This window comes from Fusarium mangiferae (assembly GCF_900044065.1).
Source record: "Fusarium mangiferae strain MRC7560 genome assembly, contig: FMAN_scaffold016, whole genome shotgun sequence".
Taxonomy (NCBI): domain Eukaryota; kingdom Fungi; phylum Ascomycota; class Sordariomycetes; order Hypocreales; family Nectriaceae; genus Fusarium; species Fusarium mangiferae.
The window spans coordinates 803,882-824,778 of NW_024573936.1; the positions used below are offsets into that span (position 1 = coordinate 803,882).

The 20,897-nt window shown below is 49.4% G+C and overlaps 8 protein-coding genes across 8 annotated transcripts; 4 read left to right on the forward strand and 4 right to left on the reverse strand.

The window, feature by feature from the left end:
• Positions 1-2,383: 2,383 nt before the first annotated feature.
• Positions 2,384-3,268, forward strand: FMAN_10606 (uncharacterized protein; the record flags this gene model as incomplete). Its single annotated transcript, XM_041823915.1, has 3 exons — positions 2,384-2,644; positions 2,735-2,803; positions 2,858-3,268. The coding sequence occupies 3 exons, from the start codon at positions 2,384-2,386 to the stop codon at positions 3,266-3,268; spliced, it is 741 nt and encodes a 246-aa protein (XP_041689448.1).
• A 371-nt stretch (positions 3,269-3,639) lies between these two features.
• On the reverse strand, positions 3,640-5,610 carry FMAN_10605 (uncharacterized protein; the record flags this gene model as incomplete). Its single annotated transcript, XM_041823916.1, has 1 exon — positions 3,640-5,610. One exon carries the CDS (start codon positions 5,608-5,610, stop codon positions 3,640-3,642), a length of 1,971 nt encoding a protein of 656 aa, XP_041689449.1.
• A 1,618-nt stretch (positions 5,611-7,228) lies between these two features.
• Positions 7,229-10,888, forward strand: FMAN_10604 (uncharacterized protein; the record flags this gene model as incomplete). Its single annotated transcript, XM_041823917.1, has 2 exons — positions 7,229-8,867; positions 8,940-10,888. The coding sequence occupies 2 exons, from the start codon at positions 7,229-7,231 to the stop codon at positions 10,886-10,888; spliced, it is 3,588 nt and encodes a 1,195-aa protein (XP_041689450.1).
• Positions 10,889-11,979: 1,091 nt separating this feature from the next.
• Positions 11,980-13,365, reverse strand: FMAN_10603 (putative PRS5-ribose-phosphate pyrophosphokinases; the record flags this gene model as incomplete). The annotated part of the gene is made up of 2 exons (XM_041823918.1): positions 11,980-12,360; positions 12,418-13,365. 2 exons carry the CDS (start codon positions 13,363-13,365, stop codon positions 11,980-11,982), a joined length of 1,329 nt encoding a protein of 442 aa, XP_041689451.1.
• Positions 13,366-16,280: 2,915 nt separating this feature from the next.
• FMAN_10602 (uncharacterized protein) lies at positions 16,281-16,796 on the forward strand (the record flags this gene model as incomplete). Its single annotated transcript, XM_041823919.1, has 2 exons — positions 16,281-16,412; positions 16,476-16,796. The coding sequence occupies 2 exons, from the start codon at positions 16,281-16,283 to the stop codon at positions 16,794-16,796; spliced, it is 453 nt and encodes a 150-aa protein (XP_041689452.1).
• Positions 16,797-16,876: 80 nt separating this feature from the next.
• Positions 16,877-17,548, reverse strand: FMAN_10601 (uncharacterized protein; the record flags this gene model as incomplete). Its single annotated transcript, XM_041823920.1, has 3 exons — positions 16,877-17,158; positions 17,206-17,419; positions 17,481-17,548. 3 exons carry the CDS (start codon positions 17,546-17,548, stop codon positions 16,877-16,879), a joined length of 564 nt encoding a protein of 187 aa, XP_041689453.1.
• Positions 17,549-18,002: 454 nt separating this feature from the next.
• FMAN_10600 (uncharacterized protein) lies at positions 18,003-19,643 on the forward strand (the record flags this gene model as incomplete). The annotated part of the gene is made up of 1 exon (XM_041823921.1): positions 18,003-19,643. One exon carries the CDS (start codon positions 18,003-18,005, stop codon positions 19,641-19,643), a length of 1,641 nt encoding a protein of 546 aa, XP_041689454.1.
• Positions 19,644-19,750: 107 nt separating this feature from the next.
• Positions 19,751-20,386, reverse strand: FMAN_10599 (uncharacterized protein; the record flags this gene model as incomplete). Its single annotated transcript, XM_041823923.1, has 1 exon — positions 19,751-20,386. The coding sequence occupies one exon, from the start codon at positions 20,384-20,386 to the stop codon at positions 19,751-19,753; it is 636 nt and encodes a 211-aa protein (XP_041689455.1).
• Between the last annotated feature and the right edge of the window lie 511 nt (positions 20,387-20,897).

Consider the following 20,897-nt stretch of genomic DNA (forward strand, 5'->3'; position numbering starts at 1 on the left):
GCAATACATGAATAGGTCAGGGGGGACTAGAGTTTGTAAGAGAAGTCCTTCACCCGCTCCCTAGCCTGCAAACACTGAAGTGATCTCCGCGTGTGAAGACACGCTATTGTTGTAAATGCGAACCAGTGACATGGACAAGAGATGGAAGTCATGATTTAGGCATATCTGTTGAAACTTGGCTAGTAGTGCATGCCCTCTGATACGCCTGGACTCAGGTGTAGTGCAAAGTGGAGACCTCTGTCTGCACGATGGGCTTCTGCAACCAGGACCATGACAGTTTTAGACTCACAGTAGTCTAAGCATGCGTTTCCTGAGAGCTGTGAATAGCTTCGTCCTGCGGAACTCTTGTTGTTATCAGGGAGTGCCTCTCGCCCATCCTGACAAATAAAGTTGAGACAAAAGTAGTGTTAAAGGATGTGTACATTTCAATTATCGCGGAGAACCTTCTTTAAGACAGGCTTCTTCGAACCACGTCGACAAAATGTTGGAATATTGGTGTTGCTCTCCTTCATCCTCTCTTACATGGGACCCGAGGTGGTGGGTACTGTAGGTTGTAGGGCAGTTGCAGAAGAGTCCACACACCGAAGAGAGAACCCTCTCCAACGAGTTGGTGGAAAGACACTCAACAATTTCCGCCCAGACTTCTAGTTTTCTCGAATCGTGTGTGATAAATTCGTTTTGAAGTGGCACTATGTGATATTTTGCAAGGCGGAGATGAGTGTGTGTTGAAGTGAGGGGTAACTTGGAAGCGTTTGTCGTAATAATGTAATTTGAAGAAACAATAGAAACGTCGATACGAAAATAGAGAAAGCACAGAGTTTGACCTGTTGATATCGTGTTTTGTTCTGAAATAATAATGCACTGAGAATAACATGAGTCGTGAAAATACAATTATCCTTGCCCCCTGACCTGGAGCCTCATTGGGGCTGGTGGAGACCATGTCGCTTGGAGACTAGACGTTCAATGCTCGGGGATTGCAAACATGGATTCACTAGATGATGACCCAGCTTCACCATTTCTTGAATGAGGTTCTGTCTACGTTTGTTGAACCGTTGATGCCTATGACCTTGGTGTTTGCCCAAGTTCCTTCAATAAGGGACTCGGCCGACGCAGCACTTCAAGGTACGCAAGATATGAAGCCTGGATTGCGTTCTTTTCCCGGTCGAACATGCACCACGAACGTTTGCGGTTTTATTGCTTACTTGCCTCCATAACAGAGACTATCGTTCACGCCTCATGGGAAGATGAGATGAGGTGTACCTCGGCTTAAGGGATGGAGATGCCGGCCCACCACTTCGGCCCGCCTTAGCCATGACCACGGCTCATGAGACCCCCATGCAATGGATGTCAGCTGTCATGCCGAGCATAGAGAGAGTCCACAGGAACTATTCCTTTGTTGTTTGTCTCTCAATAGGGTGTCCAAGACTAAGGTATCGACACCCATCGATATAGGCTCAATTACCTACTACACATCCCTCATGATAAGCATATTTTATCCTATTAGCTATCATGAGCTGCTGTGTTACCCCTCCATCTTGTGATTGTCAGCCAATGTACCCCTCCACACCAATTCCACCGTCGTAGAGTAGCTTCAACCCCACGGTCCAGGAACAGCCAATCCACTGGGTCTGGATTCATTCCTCTCCGTGTCACGTCACTGCATTCTGTGACACATCCATTGCTGATAGGTCACCCCTGGCCAAGGTCTCATGATACAGACCATCTCATGCCGTCTTGACAGCACCTGCGGATAATAACTTGCCGCATTATACCTCAGTTACAGCTGTAGCTCTGTAGGCCAAAGAATGAAACAAGACACTGCCGTTACTCCGGATCTTGGTCCTCCTCGGCCCCATCACTTTACCCCGCCACTACCAAGACACATGCGTAGAATATCCAGAGGCCAACCGACTTGACGTAGGTATGGGTACCTTAGCTAGCTTACCTAAGGTAGTAGCTAGTACTTGAGCAGCTATGTCTTTGCGGGGCGGGTCAAACAGGGGCTAGGCATTCGGTGCTGCGGAGGCTCCAAGCTAAACAATTCGCCAGCATGAGCTACTGTACGTATGCGGGCGTATTAGCTGTGAGCAGGTTATTCAGAAACTAAATAAGAATGCTTGTATTTCCTTGTGCTCTCGTTCTCGTTTGTACCTTTGTATTCGATTGATCCAAGTTCATCTTTCAGAAGCTACTAACCTACTGCCTATAGCTCCACTTAGACCGAGGTCTCACCAACGCTGCGTCTCCAAAACATCATCCGCCAGCAACATCATATAACTTCTATCGTAAGTCCTCTCAAAAATATCCCTCAAGCCTCATTCTAACTTACACATTCAGATACCGAACTCATACTCAAGCCTCACCCGCTACCAAACCACCAACAATGGCCCCTCTCACTCCCCATTGGCACCAGCCCTCTCACCCCGACATCCAAGAAGTCGTCATCGTGAACCCCGAGGAATTCACCACCAAGAGCATCTCGCGCGTTTCTCTCCCTCCATTTGCAGTTTTCGCAAAGTTCGACTTCCCCCCCTGCACGCCCGCCAGCGAGCCGACCTACGCTACCGTTCAGACCGGCCGCGACACTCATCTCAACTTGAACAGTGACTTGCTGTACATTAACCATTCTTGCGAACCTACTCTCGTTAGTTGACCTACTTGAAGGAGAAGCCCCAGATGTTGAAAAAACCCCATCCTTTCGGAAGCGAGAATTTGGGTTAACGCAAGGGTATAGCTCTTTGATGTAGGAAACTTGAACATTCTCGTTGGACCTAAAGGAATCAAGGTTGGCGATGAGCTCACAGTTTGTTATTCTCACCCCTCGAATCTCGTGTCCAATGGCTCACAAGACGTCTAGTTCTTCTATCCTTCCACCGAATGGCATATGGCCCAGCCCTTCGACTGCCTCTGCGGCACCCCCTCTTGTCGCGGCCGAATCTCCGGTGCTCGCGACATGACCCAAGCCCAGCTCGACGGCATCTGGCTCAACGGTCACATCATCCAGCTCCGCGCCGAGCAGCTCGCCCGTTCCCAGGATCCCACCGCAACCGCCCTCCGCGACGCCGTCGTCCACGCTGAGAAGGTCCTTGAATCGGCTCGGCTCGCTCTTCGTTCTTACACGAGCAACGCGCAGGCTCAGAACGGAAATGGCACTTATCCTTCAAAGTACACCAACGGAACTCTGGGAAAGGCAGCTGCGCTGGAGCATCGCGGCCCGACCTCTCGTGAGCTGAGCGGTGAGATGGGTGGTGATACTGTCCGCGTTTAGAGGTCAGGGCCTTCGATGGCGGCAACTGAAAGATGTTGCTGCTGTTGAAGAACCCATCGGTATCAAATAAGTAGGCAGTTAGTTCACAGACACATTCGTTTCACGATTGACGTGCTAAGTCCCATTTCGCGGCGGTTTGTGAAAGCTTCGTTCTTGAATTCATGAGTGACTCTCCTAATCTGCCGAGGTCTCTGGTCATCTCTACTTCAGTCAAATGACTAGCCCCTTATTCAGCATCCCATCAAGGCACCACTGATCAATTGTCATTACCATAATCCCATTATAAATACGCCCAGAACGCCCGAGTCCATTCGCCGCAAACCAAATTGTCGAGGAGTTCTGTAGTGTTGCAGCACGCAAATGGCCAATCCTTACTCTCGCTCTTTCAAATCCTTCCAACGACTCCAAGCATTACGGCCCTTCTCAGAGCCAGTACCGCCGCTATACTTAGATTCTTCTTTCTCCCACTCGATCCGTTCCATGCTGCGACGTGCGAGGAAAGCGCGCGCGAACTTCCAGGCTTCTGTGTCTGCCAAGTTCCAAGCCTCAAGGGATGCTCGTAGTCGAGTGTCAACGGTGGATTTCTTGAGCGCAACAATCTTCTTGGCACGGTCCAGGAGGGACTTTTCTTTGGCCTGCATTTCCTTCGGCGTGAGTTCTTTCTCCTTTGGCGTATCCTCTGGTCGAGGCTGAGGCTTTTCAGGCCTTGTGTCGACATCAGCCTTCGCGGCACGCTCCGCCTTTGCTGGTTTATCAGCCTTGGCCTTTCCTGACATGGGCCCTTGCTCGGCTTTGCCATTGATAGCCATATATGTCTCTCCCAAGCCCTTGGGAATACGAAATCCAAAGTACCACTCCAGATCTGGGGGAATATCAGCTTCAGCCGACAGCCACAGTGCATGAGTCGGGGCATGTTCATCGGCCACAGCCTGTTTGAAGTGCATGATTCGGGAATTGCTGGAGACCTTTGAGCCCAAAAGCACTTTTGTGATAGTCTCAAGCCAAGGGTCTCGAGGTGCCTCCTTACGGATCCAACTAACGTCCACCCTCTCCTTGAGGGTTGTCAAAGTCGCAAGGGTCCAAGGATGAGGAACTGTCCCAATTGCAAACGCACCACTCGTATTCTGATATTGCTCAGGGGTAGTGACCTTCATAGATGTGGTGCCAGCGGCACAGTGTGCGCAGCTTGTAATGCCAGGAGGGCATGATGACGGGATGGGGTTGTCTGGGCAGAAGGCTAGGGAGTCGGCAAGCTTCAAGGCCGGGGTGACCATCTCAGTAGTGTGCTCAGGAAATGGCTTGAGGACCTCAATGCCCTCGGGGAAGCTACTCTGCCATGCAGCGTGAAGATGGGCGTTAATAAGCCGATTGAGAGCTCCTAACCCTCTTGCCCTTCCATTAGTGATGCTGTCATGGACCTTTGGGTATTGCTTTTTGATGATTTCAGGGCTATAATGCACCAGTGCAGTTTGTGCTTTGTCGACCTTGAAGTCGTTCTTTGTTGATGCATCAATAACACTTTTAGCAGCTTTCAGTGTGGGCGAGTCCATCACTTTCCGGATAGTCTTTGTGACCTCTTCCTTGGGACCTACGAAGAGTGCACCTTCGAGACCTTTCCACCTGGTCATGGCAGGATATCCTCCCCTTCGGAGAAAAACCAAGAGAGGATCCTCAGTGTGTGCAATTGGAAAAAGTGTATAATCCACCAACATGCCAGTGCCCATAGATTGCCAAGCGAGCCACCTCATGAGGTCGGCTTTTAGTTCGGGCTGAACCTCAAGCCGTTGAAGTTCCTGATACATTGGATTTCCAGTCGCTTCGGAGGATCCCAAAATGGTTGGTCGGAAACCTTGAGCCCACCAAGCGCGACGCCACGTTAGAAGAAGATCACTGTCAGCATCTTTTTCTTCCCTCGATTTCTTAACGGTTGCATCGTAGTAGCAATAGATGAATGGGCGATTCTGGAGCGGGGGAAGCAGTGCTCTGTCCTCATCAAGGGTGAGGGAGCTGGAGAACGGCACAGACAACCACTTCCAATCAGCCCACCAAGAAGTACCTTGGTATGAATCCTGTGCTCGAGTCGGTGGTGGATGGGCAGGACCACGAAAGGGATTCAGCTCTGTCACGCCTTTCTTGAGCGAGTGGTGGATGCCATCGACAGAGGTCTTGATCTTGCTAGAAGCGTCTGCTTTTGCGGCATCTTCGGCAACATCGGTTTGGGCGGCATTTGGAGACAGTAGGGTCAAGGCTGAGTAGGCGAAGACAATGAGAACGAGAACGAGATAGGTCAAGCGACGAGACACGAAGCGGCGCTGTCTGCCGTAAAATATGTTTATCGCCATTGGGCCAATTGGACAATGAGGCAGTCGGTTATCACGGATGAATCTGGTAGGATGCGTTTCCTGTTGATGTACGATGAAACGAAGGGCAGCGAACTTGAATTGGTCGAGACACGCCAATTCTCACAGTCACAGAAGCATTTCGATGGTATTGTAGGAAGCGAAAGGACACAACATGCACATGTGACTGTGTAGAGGATGAAGTAGAGTAGAGTTATTTGTTTGTCGCAAAAAGAGGGAGGGGAAGGGAAAGTTGAATACGAGAATTGCTGACAGAGGCAGCAGCCCATCCCGGGTAGTACTGAGGTGTGATCCCTTTGTGGCAGGGGTTGGCAAGGGTGCATAGGTACCTACCTAGGTGAGACGAGCGAGAGTCACGCGATAAGACATGGCAAAGTCTCATCAATAGTGCCAATGGATCAGCGAAGGCGTCAAGATTTGATTGCCAGTCGATCTATATCAATACGTTTTATAGATTTGCGTACCTGTTTCAGATTTTATCACCATTCACTTGGAGAAGGTCACCAAACTCATGTAAGCCATCTCTACCAGGGTTGTCACCTGGAGCTCGAGTGGATACGGGTATTTTGGTGAAAGAATAGGTACAGCCGGAATAAAACCCCGAGTATTCTGGCCCTTTACTTTTTTGCAACATGAACAAGCACGAACACATACAATCATCCCCCAGGTCCCAGGCTACTGTTGTTAGACCGCCATGGACTCGGTTGAGCAGCCGAGCACTATCTAACCTATAGGAGGAGATGTTTGCTTCTCATTCAAGAGTGATCAAGCTGGAGTGGGTTCTAACTTAGTAGTAGGATCCACCGAAACTTTAGCTCCCCAACTCTCCAGATCTTCAGTAAGTCAAGGATCAGAAAGGCAAACAGCAAGTATACATGCCAATAAAAAATTAAAGGGCAGTGATTTCAGGCTTGTATCCATCGCACTCATGTAAATTCACACAGAGTGTATGATATCATCACAGGCCCCAAGCTATGGGCCTTGGACAGCCGTATCTTGTCTGCCAACATAGTTCAAAGCCATTGCCATAAATGTCCACAGCTCTAGACGTCATTGGTAGGGCTGAGCAGGGGGGATTCTTAGCTGCCTGTCTAAACTACTAAACTAGACCCAGGTCCATATAATTGATGAACGGATATCAATACCATCCTCAATGCCAAACGATGTGAGGATTCGTGGAGTTGAAGACGGGAATAAAATCAAGTGAATTTATCGATCAAACGCTCTCATGATGATGCGGCCAATGCAATCCTTTGAGCAGCAAAATGGCCTTTCTCTCATTGGCCCTATCACTTTAAAGTCTTTGAATGACTAAGGTGGCAGTGACAGTGGCAGGCAGCAACAGCCCTAACTTAAGGTATTACCACCCGACTTCTGCTTCTCTTTCACGCTCTCCCGTCGAGTGCAGGTCGGTACTTGCGTGACACAGGCTTTCAATCACAGTCGACTATGACTGGAGCATTAAATAAACAAACTTTGCCAGAACCTGCCAGATTTCGGCAAAAGGTCATCTTTTCTATCCCCCGAAATTTCTGAATCTTCTCCCTCTTTCTTCCCTTCTTGCCTTCTGCCCCCCCTTCAACAACAAGAGAGAGGGGCCATGGGTCTCAAGCAATTCAACCTCGACCTCAGGGTTGCGATAGAAGCTCTTGATAGCTTCCCTAATGTATCAAGTCTGCGCAAGGGTGATTCCGATGGAGAGATCGCTTTCACTTATACGCCCGCAGCAGAGCACGAAGCCCAACTTCCCCCCATCGATGTCCAAGCCCTATCAAAGGATGCAGACTCGTACCCAAACCACCCGGGATTCATGATCTTCACTTCCTCAGAAACACCAAAAGACCTAGAGAAGTGGCTGGAAGAGACCTCTAGCTTGACCGATGGCATTACTATCGCTGATGCCATCACATTGATTTGCAGCATGTTGGCTACAAAACTGAGCACTTCCGATCAGTCAACTTCACAGGCACCACCCTATTACGGCGAAGAATCAGATGCCGATCTACTCTCCGATGACGATGACTCCTTCTATGAAGCCGAGTTCGATGAGATAGATATCGACCCATTACTGCCTGGCGCATCTGCCTCTGAAAACGCCACTGAAGCCGATGATCCAGAATCAATGATACGCCTGAAGCGTCACTTGCGTGAAGCTAAACAAGAGGGGTTCTGCATCTCCATCCCCCCTGAAGAAATACACCAGTCGTCTTTCGGTATCTTCTCGCTCTCTGTTCGAGTATGCAAACTTGGAATCCCTGAAGAAGCCCTGGAAGCTTGGGGTATTGAGCCGACAGAATACATTGTCATGCTTTGCAAACTGCCATCCACTTATCCTCATGTATCAGACTTCCAGCGTCTTCCTCCCGACCAAACCCGAATGAACTTCAAACTTGGTAAATGCAGCAGTCCGCGGCCAAATTATAAATCCATGAGGCATATGTTTGCGGGAGCGGAAGAGCCGGCAATGCTAACAGACAAAGACGAAGAGAGCACGGACTCCTTTATTCCGCTCTATATGTCGCTGTCTCTTGACGCACTTCTCAATCGTTTCTTTCCAACTCTTTTACGGCTGCGACGATCAGAAGGAATATCGTGGGATGAAGCACGAGAGCTGGAATATAATTTGAGCCTAGGTCACCATTCTAGAGACATGGTAGATCACGCTCAAGACGTGATTGTCTGTCAGGACCGAGAGTCATCTGACGAGTCGTTCGAGCCTGAGTTCCTTCGGCATGATTACCTGTCGAGCAATGCAGACGAGCTTAACATTGTTCTTATTGCGATGCAATTCGGCCTCCAGAGGTTGATCAAATGCACCAAGTACTGTCTGGTTTGCCATCGAAGAGCAAAAGGAGGGTTTGAGGCCGTAAAACCTTTCGTTTGTGAGACTGAGCTTTGCCTCTACCAGTATTTGTCCCTGGGTTTCGGCCAGAGTATCGAACACGAGATTATCAACAATCCATACGTGGTCGACCTTCTTGTGAGCTTCTTCTATGCTGCCGTCATCCGCTCCCGCCTCCGCGAGTTTCCCCGAGGACTAGGTCTCAAGTGTCCCTCATCAGCGTTCATAGCTAGTGCTTCTACCCCGGTCAGCGCTGATGCTTACTTCAACACTGGTCTGTTGAGGTTTGATTCCAAAGACCTCCACGCCTGTAGAACTATCAAAGCGGGCCATTGGCTGATGCTTTTCGTCACTGGTGCTAACACTCTGGATGCGCAGACACCAGTCATGAGAACATGTAAGTGAAACCTAAAGCATGCAAAAGCATGCCAAGTATCGGCTTTGACAAGAAGACTAACGAGGCATTCAGATCGCGAGAAACATATCTGCTACATCGAATCGTGCATCGATACCGACTTTTGGTTCAAGGTCATGCATACGTTCACGAGTCTCGACAACATTGGACAGGAAACCCCAGAGAATTCTGTGAATCAGGTTACTCAACCTACCACAGATGGTGTACAGGTATTAATTTACAAGTATGGTCAAGATATCGATGAACTCGAAGATGCGGTTCGTGATCAAGCACTCTGCTTCATGACCAGTTGCATCCCACCCGTGCAAACAATGAGACAATACCTTATAGAGGTACCCGGGCGGCGGCTATCCTCTTGGAAACGAATCGAAGGGTCAGCACTCCGTCTACTGAACTGGATCGTTTCCTCGAATAGGTCACATATTGTACAGGATAGCCCAAATCCTGGGGCATCTGCAGCAGAGGAACAAACACAGAACAGCAGCCTTGTCCGCAGCGCGGACTACCGGTGGATGCAGTTTCGCTTCGCCCAGGGTTCTCCTGAAAAGGAACACATTTTCTTCAATGAGCTGCAGAAAATACCGAGATCTCGAACCGGTAGAGCCTATCAAACACTCTTCGCATGGCATGGAAGCCCCCTTTCCAACTGGCATAGTATCATTCGAACCGGCCTTGACTTCTCGAACACGCTTCATGGGCGTGCCTATGGCAACGGCGTTTATTTGGCAAGAGATTTCGAGACTAGTCGCGCATATTCCAACCGTGATACTATGAAAGCGTGGCCAAGCTCAGCATTGAAGGTCACGAGTGCTATCAGCATGTGTGAGATCGTCAATAGTCCATCTCAATTTGTGTCAACGAATCCATTTTTCGTCGTCAACAGGATCGATTGGATACAATGCCGCTACCTCTTTGTTCAAATCCAAATTCGGCAACCAGAATCCTCTGTCTCCCTATCCAATGAAGGGCTGTTTCCTGATAGGGTGCAGGGCGAGGAATATATCGAACAAGACCCTGCCTATCAATTAACCCATGGACTGCAGCAACGAGTTAATATTCCTCTGTCAGCCATACCAAAATTTCGCCGACGTGCATTCGGACAAGGACAGCAGAATGGCACGGGTTCGTCCATAGACCATCCTATCGTTCTTGATGATTCGGATTCAAACGGAAGTCCTAATGTCAACGATTCAAGCTCTTTGGAAAGCCCAGATATGAGTGACGATATCGATGTTCTACTAGCATCGGACGACGAAGGTGATGACCTTCAGTTCGTAGGAACACGAAAAAGACGGCGGACATCTACAGACTCGGGTCTCGGTGAAACGCAACGGGGACCTGACGATGTAACACCTTTTCAACCAGGTCAACTTGACATTGATTCTCTTCCTAAGCTCGCTGAGCCTACGTGGGCATCATCGTCACCAGCTGCTCTACGCGCACTTAACGGCCAGATCAAAGACCTACAAAAGACCCAGTCCAAGACCAACTTGGCCACGCTGGGATGGTACATAGACTTTGACAAGCTGGATAACCTCTTCCATTGGTTCGTCGAGCTTCACAGTTTCGACAGGGACTTACCACTTGCCAAAGACATGGCCAGCCATGGATGCTCAAGCATCGTGCTCGAGCTTCGATTTGGTGCTTCTTTTCCAATTTCGCCTCCTTTTGTTCGTGTGATACGACCTCGCTTTCTACCTTTTGCCCAAGGAGGTGGAGGTCATGTTACTATTGGCGGCGCTATATGTTCAGAGCTGCTCACAAACTCAGGCTGGTCCCCGGCTCTTTCATTGGAAAAGGTTTTCCTTGAAGTCAGATTGAATCTCTGCGAAAGGGACCCTCCAGCTCGTCTCGAAAGAGTCCATCATATAAGTCTGGGGAAGATGGACTACAGTATGTTTGAGGCAGTGGATGCGTACCGACGAGCGGCCGCAGCCCATGGGTGGCAGATTCCTTCCGATCTTCAGATGTTGCAATCCATGAGTAACGTTTCCGAGACGTAGTGGAATCAACAAATTGGGGACCCTTTCCTGACAGATATAGAGAATGTGTGCCCGGCTTGTCACGAATTACGAGTTATGAGTACGCTTGTTTTTCCAACGGGGGAGTTGGCGGAGAACCAGACCCAGGACATCCAATAAGTAGATTGTTGGTAGTAATAAAAGCCATTCTGCTATGGTGTTTCTCTTCACAACTATACCCGCTCGCTTGACAGGTGATAGAACTATCCAGTTTTCGTCTGACGATCGACATTCCGGAACAGCATGAAGTGACATGTTTTAACATTTTTATATATATTTATTTCTTGATCTTTTTGACAGCATCGCCATTTGCAAGGCTAACTGAACCGCCGACCTAGTCTCCCGTCACAGCACAGCAACTAGGCCAGCACCTGTCTACTTTTTTGGTTGATCCAAATGTCTACGTTTTGATTTTACTTCTATGCATTTGCAGGACTGGGATGCGAGAACCGAATCTCCGAGAAATGTCCTTTGGTTTATATCTCCAAACATACCACTCTTTTTCCAACCTCGAAAGGTAAGAAATACAGGTAGTACCCCAAGACAGATGTTTAGGAAAGATTGTGTAGAGCAAAGAGAAGAATTAGGTCCCAGGAAAGGAGAACACGATAGTCCAGGCTAAGGAATAGGTGAAATTGTGCAGCATAGCAGAAAGCAAGTAAACCCGTGCCCAAACCCGCGCTGCAGTCGTTCAACCAAATCCCTCCCTCCCATAATCTTCGTCGCACACTGTTGTGTGCTGGTCCAAGTACCTGATTGATGTTGTTTGATGAGTGTAAATGGGAAATTTTTAGAGAAAAAAAGAACGCCAGCAAACCAGATCTGGCGGACGGCGAATGCAGTATGATGCAGAAGCTCCCCGGTAAACTCCAAAACGAAAATATCCCATATCAGTTCAGCGCGCCGCAACTCGGGATAAACTTTGCGACATCCGTGGCAGAGGGATAGTCCCCGTAAAAATACGGGTATCCAGTAATCTCGATGACATGGTGTTATTCATGGGGCAACGAGCCCTCATATGATTTGAGTAGATGAAATCCTGTTGACAAACCGTAAGTGCGCTTCCAGCCACTCTAGTTGTGCTGGAAAAGGACGCTGATAGACTCGCCGTGATGAACACGACGGATAGCCTCAGCAAAAACGGCCGAGATATCGAGTATCTCAAGCTTGGGGCAGAGACGACGATGCTCATTTTGAGGAACAGAGTTGGTAACGAGCATCTTGTCAATGGCAGAAGCATTGATACGAGCGATAGCGTCACCACTGAAGACACCGTGGGTGACGAGGGCATAGACTTGAGTAGCGCCCTCTTTCTTCAGAAGCTTCGCAGCACGCGTGATGGTGTTACCAGTATCGACAATGTCGTCAACTAGGATGCAGATGCGGTTTGACACATCTCCAACTAGCATCATACTGGCGTTGCGATGCTCGGTAAATCGAATGGGCCGTCGCTCCTTTGTAGCAAGACATGAGTTTTCAAAAGCAGCAAAATCAGAATTCTGTGGTATTACCTTGTGAATCAGAGCAAAGTCAGTCTTGAGACTGTCCGCAATCAAAGTAGCGCGCTTTGCACCCCCAGCATCAGGAGACACAATGACAGCGGTGTGGTGGTTAGGAATTTGAGATTGGATGTAGTTCTGGAGTAGCGCCTTTCCGTACAGGTTATCGACAGGAATGTCGAAGAAGCCCTGATACTGAGGATCGTGCAAGTCCATCGTGATAATATGATCGGCACCGGCGCAGGTGAGCAGGTCGGCAACGAGAGTGCCAGCCTGAGCGATCCACTGCTTGTAGCCAGGCTTAGGCTGGAAAGCAGATATGTTGGACTGGTTCTCATAGTCGTGGGTGGTGTAGGCATTCCTCTGGGAAGAGGTCGAGTTCTCTGCGTGGTGTCCACGGGCCTCAGAGGTGCTGCTCGAGATGGTGTCTGAGCGGCGAGGAGTGCTGAAGACGCCGTGAGTGCCGTTAGCACCATTTGTCGCGCCGTCGTTTGCGAGAGCTGTTTTCGAGAGCTTCTCGGTCAAGTTGTTGACGCCATTGGGCAGGCCAGCAGACTTGGGGCCACCTGGACGAGGCGTGGGAGGAACACTCTCAAATGTGTAGTCTTTGGAGGAACCAGAGATCTGCGACAAAGGTGCGCCGGCTTTGTTATAGGGCCAGTCGGGTTGTCGCGAATAAGGGAAGAGTGGGACAACGGCGGTGACTCGTTTCGCAGAGCCAGTCTTGCAGGCTGAGATCATGATACAGAGATCGATGAGGTTGTCGTTGACGTTGCCGGAGCCAGATTGTATGATGTAGACATCTTTGCCGCGAACTGAGTCCTTGATTTCGCAGCGACTCTCGCCGCCAGAGAATTTTCCAAGAATGCGATTGCTCGCCGGAACACCCAGAATTTGGCAGACATTTTCTGTGAGTTGCGGGTGGGAGTTGCCTCCCAGAACAACAATATTGCGCACCATTGTGAAGGTGAAGTGGTGTCGGTTTGTGGTAGAGGTGAAGGTTGCTGTCGGCTAGAAGAGCAAAAAGTTTTGATGCGGCGAAGGACGGAAGCGGAAAACGGATGTGGAGGGGCCCCGAATCGGAGGGGGATGAGTACGTAGTTTTTTTTTTTTTTTCTTCCTCTGAGGGGGAACCGAGACCGAGTCAAGAGCTTCTAGCGGTGGAATGGAGTTTCGACAGCGGTTGATGAGACAAGGCAGAGATGGAGAAGACCTGAGACAATCCGAAACAGGCGGGAGTAAGACTGAAGCCAGTCAAGATCGAAATCGAGGCTGGATTGAAAGGTTGCAAGTTCAGACTGTGTCGAGGTCCTATTGTGAATTTTTTTTAAACTCAGCCTTTGTCAATGGCAGCCCCGGCTTCTGAGGTAGTTAGGTTGGAGCGCAGCAACGGCAGTGTGTGGGGTGGGGAGCCTGTGGATTTAGCGGAGGTATGATTGGAAATAGGTCGTTCAAGTGTCGAACCGTGCTGCAAGAGTTGAGAGTTGGCTAGCTTGGCCTGGCCTGGCCTGGCAAGCAAGCAAGCAGTGTCCGGTACGGCACCACAAGGTAATGCAATGTGAAGCCGTGAACGCGGTAGCCGATGCCTATTATTGACGGAATTGGGGAATCTGGATGGCTGCGTCCAGAGAAAAGCGTTTTGGCGGACCAACAGGGATTCAGGGCCAAAGTTGACGCACAGGAGAGTCGGACAGGGCCAAACCGACGTCACTGTGCTGTGCTGTGCTGTGCTGTGCTGTGCTGAAGCAGGCGGCTCAGGCTCAGTGTTCAGTGCTCAGTGCTCAGAACCCGGATGACAGGGCAGGGATCTCCAAGTAAACAGACGGTCTGCCGGTGTCGGAGGCAGTATAATATTTCGAGCAGATGGTATTCACTAGAAGGCGCTCGACAATAAAGGTAGCTGGTGTTTGTCTCCAAGGGCAAGATATTGACAAAGGGAGACTCTCAGAAGAACCAAAGCCAAGCGATAATCGACGAGATAACAGTCGAGGATGGCGCGCGATGGTCGTAACGACGGCGGGCAGTCCCCGGGTGGAGGAGTGGAGATGATGGGGAGAGTGGAAGAAGATCACAGACCCATGATGTGAGATGTTGAATGCTTTTGTAGGTGAAGTAGTGAGCAGATGTAACTTTGGAGTGAGAGAATGAAGTTGGAATGGCTGAGTTTATGGCCAAATCAGAAAGTATTGGTTGAGCTCATTGTCAAAGTTGGGCTTGTAAATGGATGAGTTAGAGAGCTTGTACTGTAGGTACTGTACATGAGGTGATCGGGGAACCCTCCAGCAACCAAAAAAGATGATGACATTGCGGCACCCACCGAGTTGACATTTCCACAGGGGGAACTTACCGAAGCAGTAAAGGCACAAATGACGATGTCTTGGTGCTTTTCAACCTAGAAATATCTGATACTTTGCGATATCTCATTCTTTTCTTACAATATGGATTATACTGAGTTCTTATCCTGGACATATTGTATAAGATATTATTTTCTTCCAATACCTGTCATGATAATTCTGGTAACTTTCAACCCGAAAAGTCAGAGAGGTATCTATCTGTACATGGGTGACTGGTACCCACCCCCGCCGATTCTCATGTATCCAGGGTACCTACTTACCTACTCTAGAGTCAGGGTATCTGGAACTCCTCCGTTTTGCCATTTAAGAACCTCCGTGGGCATGGATATATGAGAGATAAAAATAAAAGTATTTCCAAACAGGGATACCTGCTGCATACCGCCATTCGTAAACCCGAGCATCCCGTTCTCTTGGTCTTGATATCAAGACATATTGCAGGTGTAGAGGAAAACTCGGCCCTCCCGCAAAACAACTTTCTCCGTAACGCCGTGAATTAAGGTGCCAATGAACTCTTTTGCTTGAAACTGTACAACATTGGATGTTCAGCCTGGCAGGGGTTGTCAGTCATTTGATCTGTACCACCCCAAATCTCAGAAGAACAGCCCAACGACTATTCACTGAAGTTCCGTTCTTGGAGTCAGAAACCACTACTGCTTGAAGTATCTGGCTGTCCTTCCACGTCCAAATTTCACGCCGAGGTACCAATAAACATAACCATTGTCTCAGCCTGGGGCCTATCGAGGCTTCTAGCTTCCTATTCTTCTGACATGGCCGGCATCGGTCAACCTTTGTTCTGGAATAGTGGCTTGCATGCATGGCATGCCTTTCCAGTGGAGATGCACGCGACCTCCTTCTTCCAACATAGTGGCACGCAAAGAGCCAAGACAGATAATTTGTCAATTCGACGTATAGATTGTCCCATTAGATGATGCCATTGAGCATCATATGACTCCTTATTGGATCCTGTACATGCATAGTGCATAGTACCGCTACCGGTAAATGGGCAAGATGCTCCTCAAGCTTAGCTGTTTCTCTCGCCATAACTGAAAACTCTTATTGGCTCGATGTAGAACAAGAATTCATTAGACGGAAAAAAGAAAGGAAAGGAAAAGCATAAAGTGATGCACTCTGACGTGTGCGTCCAAACCCCTTCCCCAGCTTTTAGCCAGACTCACATGCGAAAAAACACACCGCGTTAAACTTCATGTACCAGTATTAGCTTTACCCAATAAGAGCCCGCGTCTAGATTCACACAACGTAGCAGAAGCCAGTGTAAAAAAGAAGAGAAAATGGAAGCCTCCCGCCAGTGTCGCACAACAATTACAGCACGTTCCAGGCCTGCATCCACTGGAACAATTCCGCTGAATCAGACCCCGTCAAATCTACTAATCCTCTGATTGGCCAGCACTGGATCTTATTCTTTCGTGATACTGGAATCCACTATTTCATCTAGACCTTCATTCAATGCTTCATATCAATCTCACAGCTCGTTGCGTTGCATGAGCTCACTCGCCACTCACCATGAAGATTCTTGAGGCACAATCGGCTGTTCTCACAAATTACGAGGTGTATCAGCACGTATCAGAGCAGCGCGAACGATACAAAAATGCCAAGCGCCGTGGTCCCCCAAATCTCGAGACTGTAGTTCGCGAGGTAAGATTTTTTTTATTCAGTATCAAATTTAATGCCCAGAAACACAACTGACACTCCCTACAGCTCCTCCAATATCTTCGCACAAACCCCGGTCCTCTAAGCCAGGAACCCCTTCCCTACACCGAGGGATGCATCTCCAGACTTCTAGAACGCTTACGGCCTTACAACCTTGCCAAGGGTGAAGTAGTCATGATCATCAACCTGCGCCCCGCCTCAGTCGCTGCTCTCAATACTGTTGTTGAGGAGATGTCTGAGCGATTCAACGAGGAGCAGCAGGAAGCCATGGTCAATATCATCGCTGAAGTCCTCGGCCAATTCCCCGCTGCGGAGGAGGGTGCTGAAGAAGGGGGCGTTGATGTTTCTATGAACGACGCCGCTGCCTGAGCTCTCAGCCCACCAATATAATAACTAATTATCAACTCATGTTCCCACTACTCGATCACAGTATCCGCGACCCTCAAATCTCATATTACTGCGCATGTGCTTGCGCTCTGGCTGTTTGTGCCCGTTGTTGGAGCCATGGCCGTCTTGCACAAATCTTCAAACGCCAGCTTCAACAATTCACCCGTCACCGCCGAACACTCAACATATCGATCAGCTCGTAGAGTCTGCGCAACCTGGTATCCTTCCTGCGGGTATATAATTCCGTTCGGATCTTGCTCCGATCGCAGATCACGCTTCAATCCAAGGATGATAAGGGGGAGGGTATCGATGCGTTGAAACGACCTCTTGATTTCATCTTTCCACTATCAAGTATGAGTTGCATGCTCGATACCGTCTATGGAGCACTTACATATCTCTGCATATTTATCAAACTCAACCGTTGGCTGATGTCGTAGCAAATGACAATGGCATCAGGGTCAAGGGTCCTCCAGTTGTCAGGACATGATGTGTCGAAGAACTCGAACTGAACCTTTTTGGCTCCTGTCTGAATACCGAAGATGAACGGTTGATCCATATCACGGAGCATGGGAATCGGGTTGACTTTTTCACCTGCACTGAGTCGGCTAAGGATATAGTTTTAGTATGATACATCGAGGAATCGATAGAGGAATTTAGACTACATACGAGAGAAAGGTCGTCTTGCCGCACTTTTCATCGCCTACAAGGAGAATCTTGATCACTTCGGGGTCCATTTTGCATGTGAGATAGTCAAAGCCGTTGGTATGCTTATGTTCCAGTTTGATGTATGGAAAATGGACCAGCTCGACAAGAGCAGATATGGTGTCTATTAAATGATGGCCAGAGATAGAGATGAGATGAGAGCTGTACGTAACTTATCAGTATACCCCCAACTGTGGCGTCCAGTCTGGCACAGCCACATTCAGATACAAGCCACATTTTGAACTGCAGCAAAGCCCTTTTCCACTTGTAAACTCTGACTGGCCTGCATATAATCGCCCAAAATTGGAACCCACCAACTTCATGAGACCCTTTAGTCGCTGTCTTGGGCGTCAAACTTCGCTCGAAGGCATAGTCAGCCGAGCCAAAACTCGAAAGTCCTCGCAAAACAAACCTAAACCGAAAAAATCATCAAGTGGTGAATCTCCAAAACCTCCTCTGCAGCCTCAAGGTGCCAAGTACCTCGCCATGTCTGCAGAGTTGAATTATCAGTCATGGACCAAAAATGGTCTCATTCAGAAAGTCAAGGAACTCGAGGCTGAGCTCAGAAATCGGCCTGCTCCAGAGCCAAAACCTGAACCTGAGATTCAGCCTGAAAATGAAGCGGGAGATGAAGCTAAGAAGACGAAACCAAAGGGAAAGAGGAAGATGGATCCCAGCAAATACTCTACACGATTTATCGCCTTGAAACTTGCGTATCTGGGCAAGAATTACGGTGGCTTTGAGTTCCAAGCCATGGCCAACGCTCCGTCGATTGAGGAGGAACTATGGAATGCTCTCACAAAAGCATGCCTTATCTTTCCTGAAGATGAACGAATTGTCGATTTTGACTGCTGCGAGTATTCAAAATGTGGCCGCACAGATAAAGGAGTCAGCGCCTTTGGTCAAGTCATCGGCCTCCGAGTTCGAAGTAACAGACCCTTGCCTAAAAAGCAAAGGCGTCAAAGTGAAGCAGGCGAGGCAATGGTCGTTGACGAGCAAGCGGGAGAGAACGCAGCAGAAGAACACGTGGAGGAGACTCCGTCTTTCGATGATATCAAGGATGAGCTTCAATATCCTCGGCTACTTAACCGTGTTCTACCCCCTGATATTCGCATCCTCGCCTGGTGCCCCTCTCCGCCCCCAGACTTCTCTGCTCGTTTCTCATGTCGCGAGCGCCAATACCGATATTTCTTTACGCAGCCTGCTTTCACTCCTGAACCCAGCGCTGGTGGTGCAAGGAATGGCTGGCTCGACATTGAGGCGATGCGCGAGGCCGCTAAGCGCTATGAAGGCGAGCATGATTTCCGCAACTTTTGCAAGATCGACCCTGGAAAGCAGATCACAAACTTTGTTCGCACAATTTACGAGGCCGACATCGAAGAGGTCAAGGACGTCAGCTCAGCTTTGCCATATCTTTCTGGATCCACGTACGTCCCTGCAGGAGGCTTGCCCAACGACGGCACCGTGTACCCCAAGGTGTACTCGTTCAACGTTCGAGGGTCTGCTTTCTTGTGGCACCAGATTCGTCACATGGTTGCTGTACTCTTCCTTGCAGGTCAGAAGTTAGAGACACCTGACGTTGTGACGACTCTGCTCGACGTTAAAGCCAACCCCTGCAAGCCTAACTATGTCATGGCAGATGAGGTGCCTCTAGTGCTCTGGGACTGCATCTTCCCTGGTACAGATTCTGCTCCGGTAGACCCCGCGTCCAAGAAGACCGATGGGCTTGACTGGGTGTATCTCGCAGATGACCCTGCGCTTAGCAAACCTGGCCCCTTTGGTGTCATGGATGGTATGTGGGCGTATTGGCGAGAGCGCAAGTTAGACGAGCTGCTCTCAAACCAATTGTTGCAAATGGTGTCTACACAACGCAGTAAAGATCCCTCGAGGCATGTCACTCGCCCTGAGCCCTCGGGCAAGCAGGCGAACAGTGTAGTTGTCTACGAGGGTGGTAACGGTGGCCGTATGGGTGGCCGGTACGTGCCATTGCTGCAAAAGGTCAAGCTGCAGTCTCCTGAAGAGCAGAATGAGAGATATGCTATAAGAAAGGGGTATACTAGCTCAGAAGATATGCGAAACCAGAAGGGCATTGGAAAGCGAAAAGCAGATGAGGCCATGAATGAGTAGGCATCGCACAATGCGGTTCAGGATGAAAAAAATAAAAAAAAATAAAGAATTAAATCATATCATCGTGCGCTGGGCACATCCATGAGCCTCTATAGGTATAATGTCTTTTAGCCCAGTGATTTATCCTCTCCTCTTTGCTCATACAAACACCGTCGAACGCCCCTCCAAACTTCTTCCACAATCTTTCGTGGTGGCAACAAGCCTGGAAATACAACCACCACATCATCCTCGCCTTCGGCTATGACAATGAGGTAGTATCTCACCTCGAACCCAAGAAACGCTTCATTGACGAGAATGTCTTGGATCTTCTCGGTCGGCATGAACCTCGTCGCCGTACCTGCAAGATAACTCCCTGGACTTTCACTAGTCTGTACACCCAAGCCTCTCATGACGAGAATACTCTCACTGGCGTAGCCTCTTCGACTGGATAGCCATAGCACAACTATACCCACGGGAACGAGGACAGATAGTGGTATGTTTTGCGCAAGAGCAGCGGTCGAGTTTGGTGCACGGAGGTATGAAGCTGGTATGATCTTGAGGAGAGAGGGAGGGGCGTAGGCGAGAAAAGGGTGCAGAGTCAGGCGCGCGTGGAGAAGAAGAAGGGCGATGATCGAGAAGAGAATTCGAGAGATGATGAGCAGTGTATGTAGAGCTGGTGGAATCGGCCGGAGAGTCGTGACAGTGAATTCGGCGGTTGTTGGAGAGGGATGTCGGATGAGAAGACGGGGCGATGTTGAGAGCATTGTGACAGGTTGGAGTATGTTCAATGGTCGATCATGGCTGTAGAGAGTGTTTCAGAGGAATTGATGGTAGGGATTCCTCGGCGAAGTCGAACGAGCTCGTTGTTATTGAAACATGATTGTGTTGTGTAATCGTGATCGCAATGCGGTTGCAGTGGTGTTTGAGGGTAAATCGAAGCTGTTCACTGGCGATCCACTGAAGCTACAGGTGTCACCCACTGGAGCGCCAGCACCGCCCCACCGGCCACATTGTGGGGTCAAGGGTATATAAGTTGTGAGTACTGACATGATTATCGACTGTAATGGTCTAACGGTGAAGGCGTTCAAACCCGCTCAACCGCCCATCCCAATACTGTGGTGCTTCGGCACCTCAGCCCTCCGCCGCGCCCCGCCCGAACGCTGCGGTGGTCGCCCACTCGTGCAGGTAACTCACGATGCTGGAACTTTGCGGCCCTAAGCACTGGAGATGACCCTTGAGGGAGGTTTCACTCTGCAGAGATCTCTCCCCCGTCGC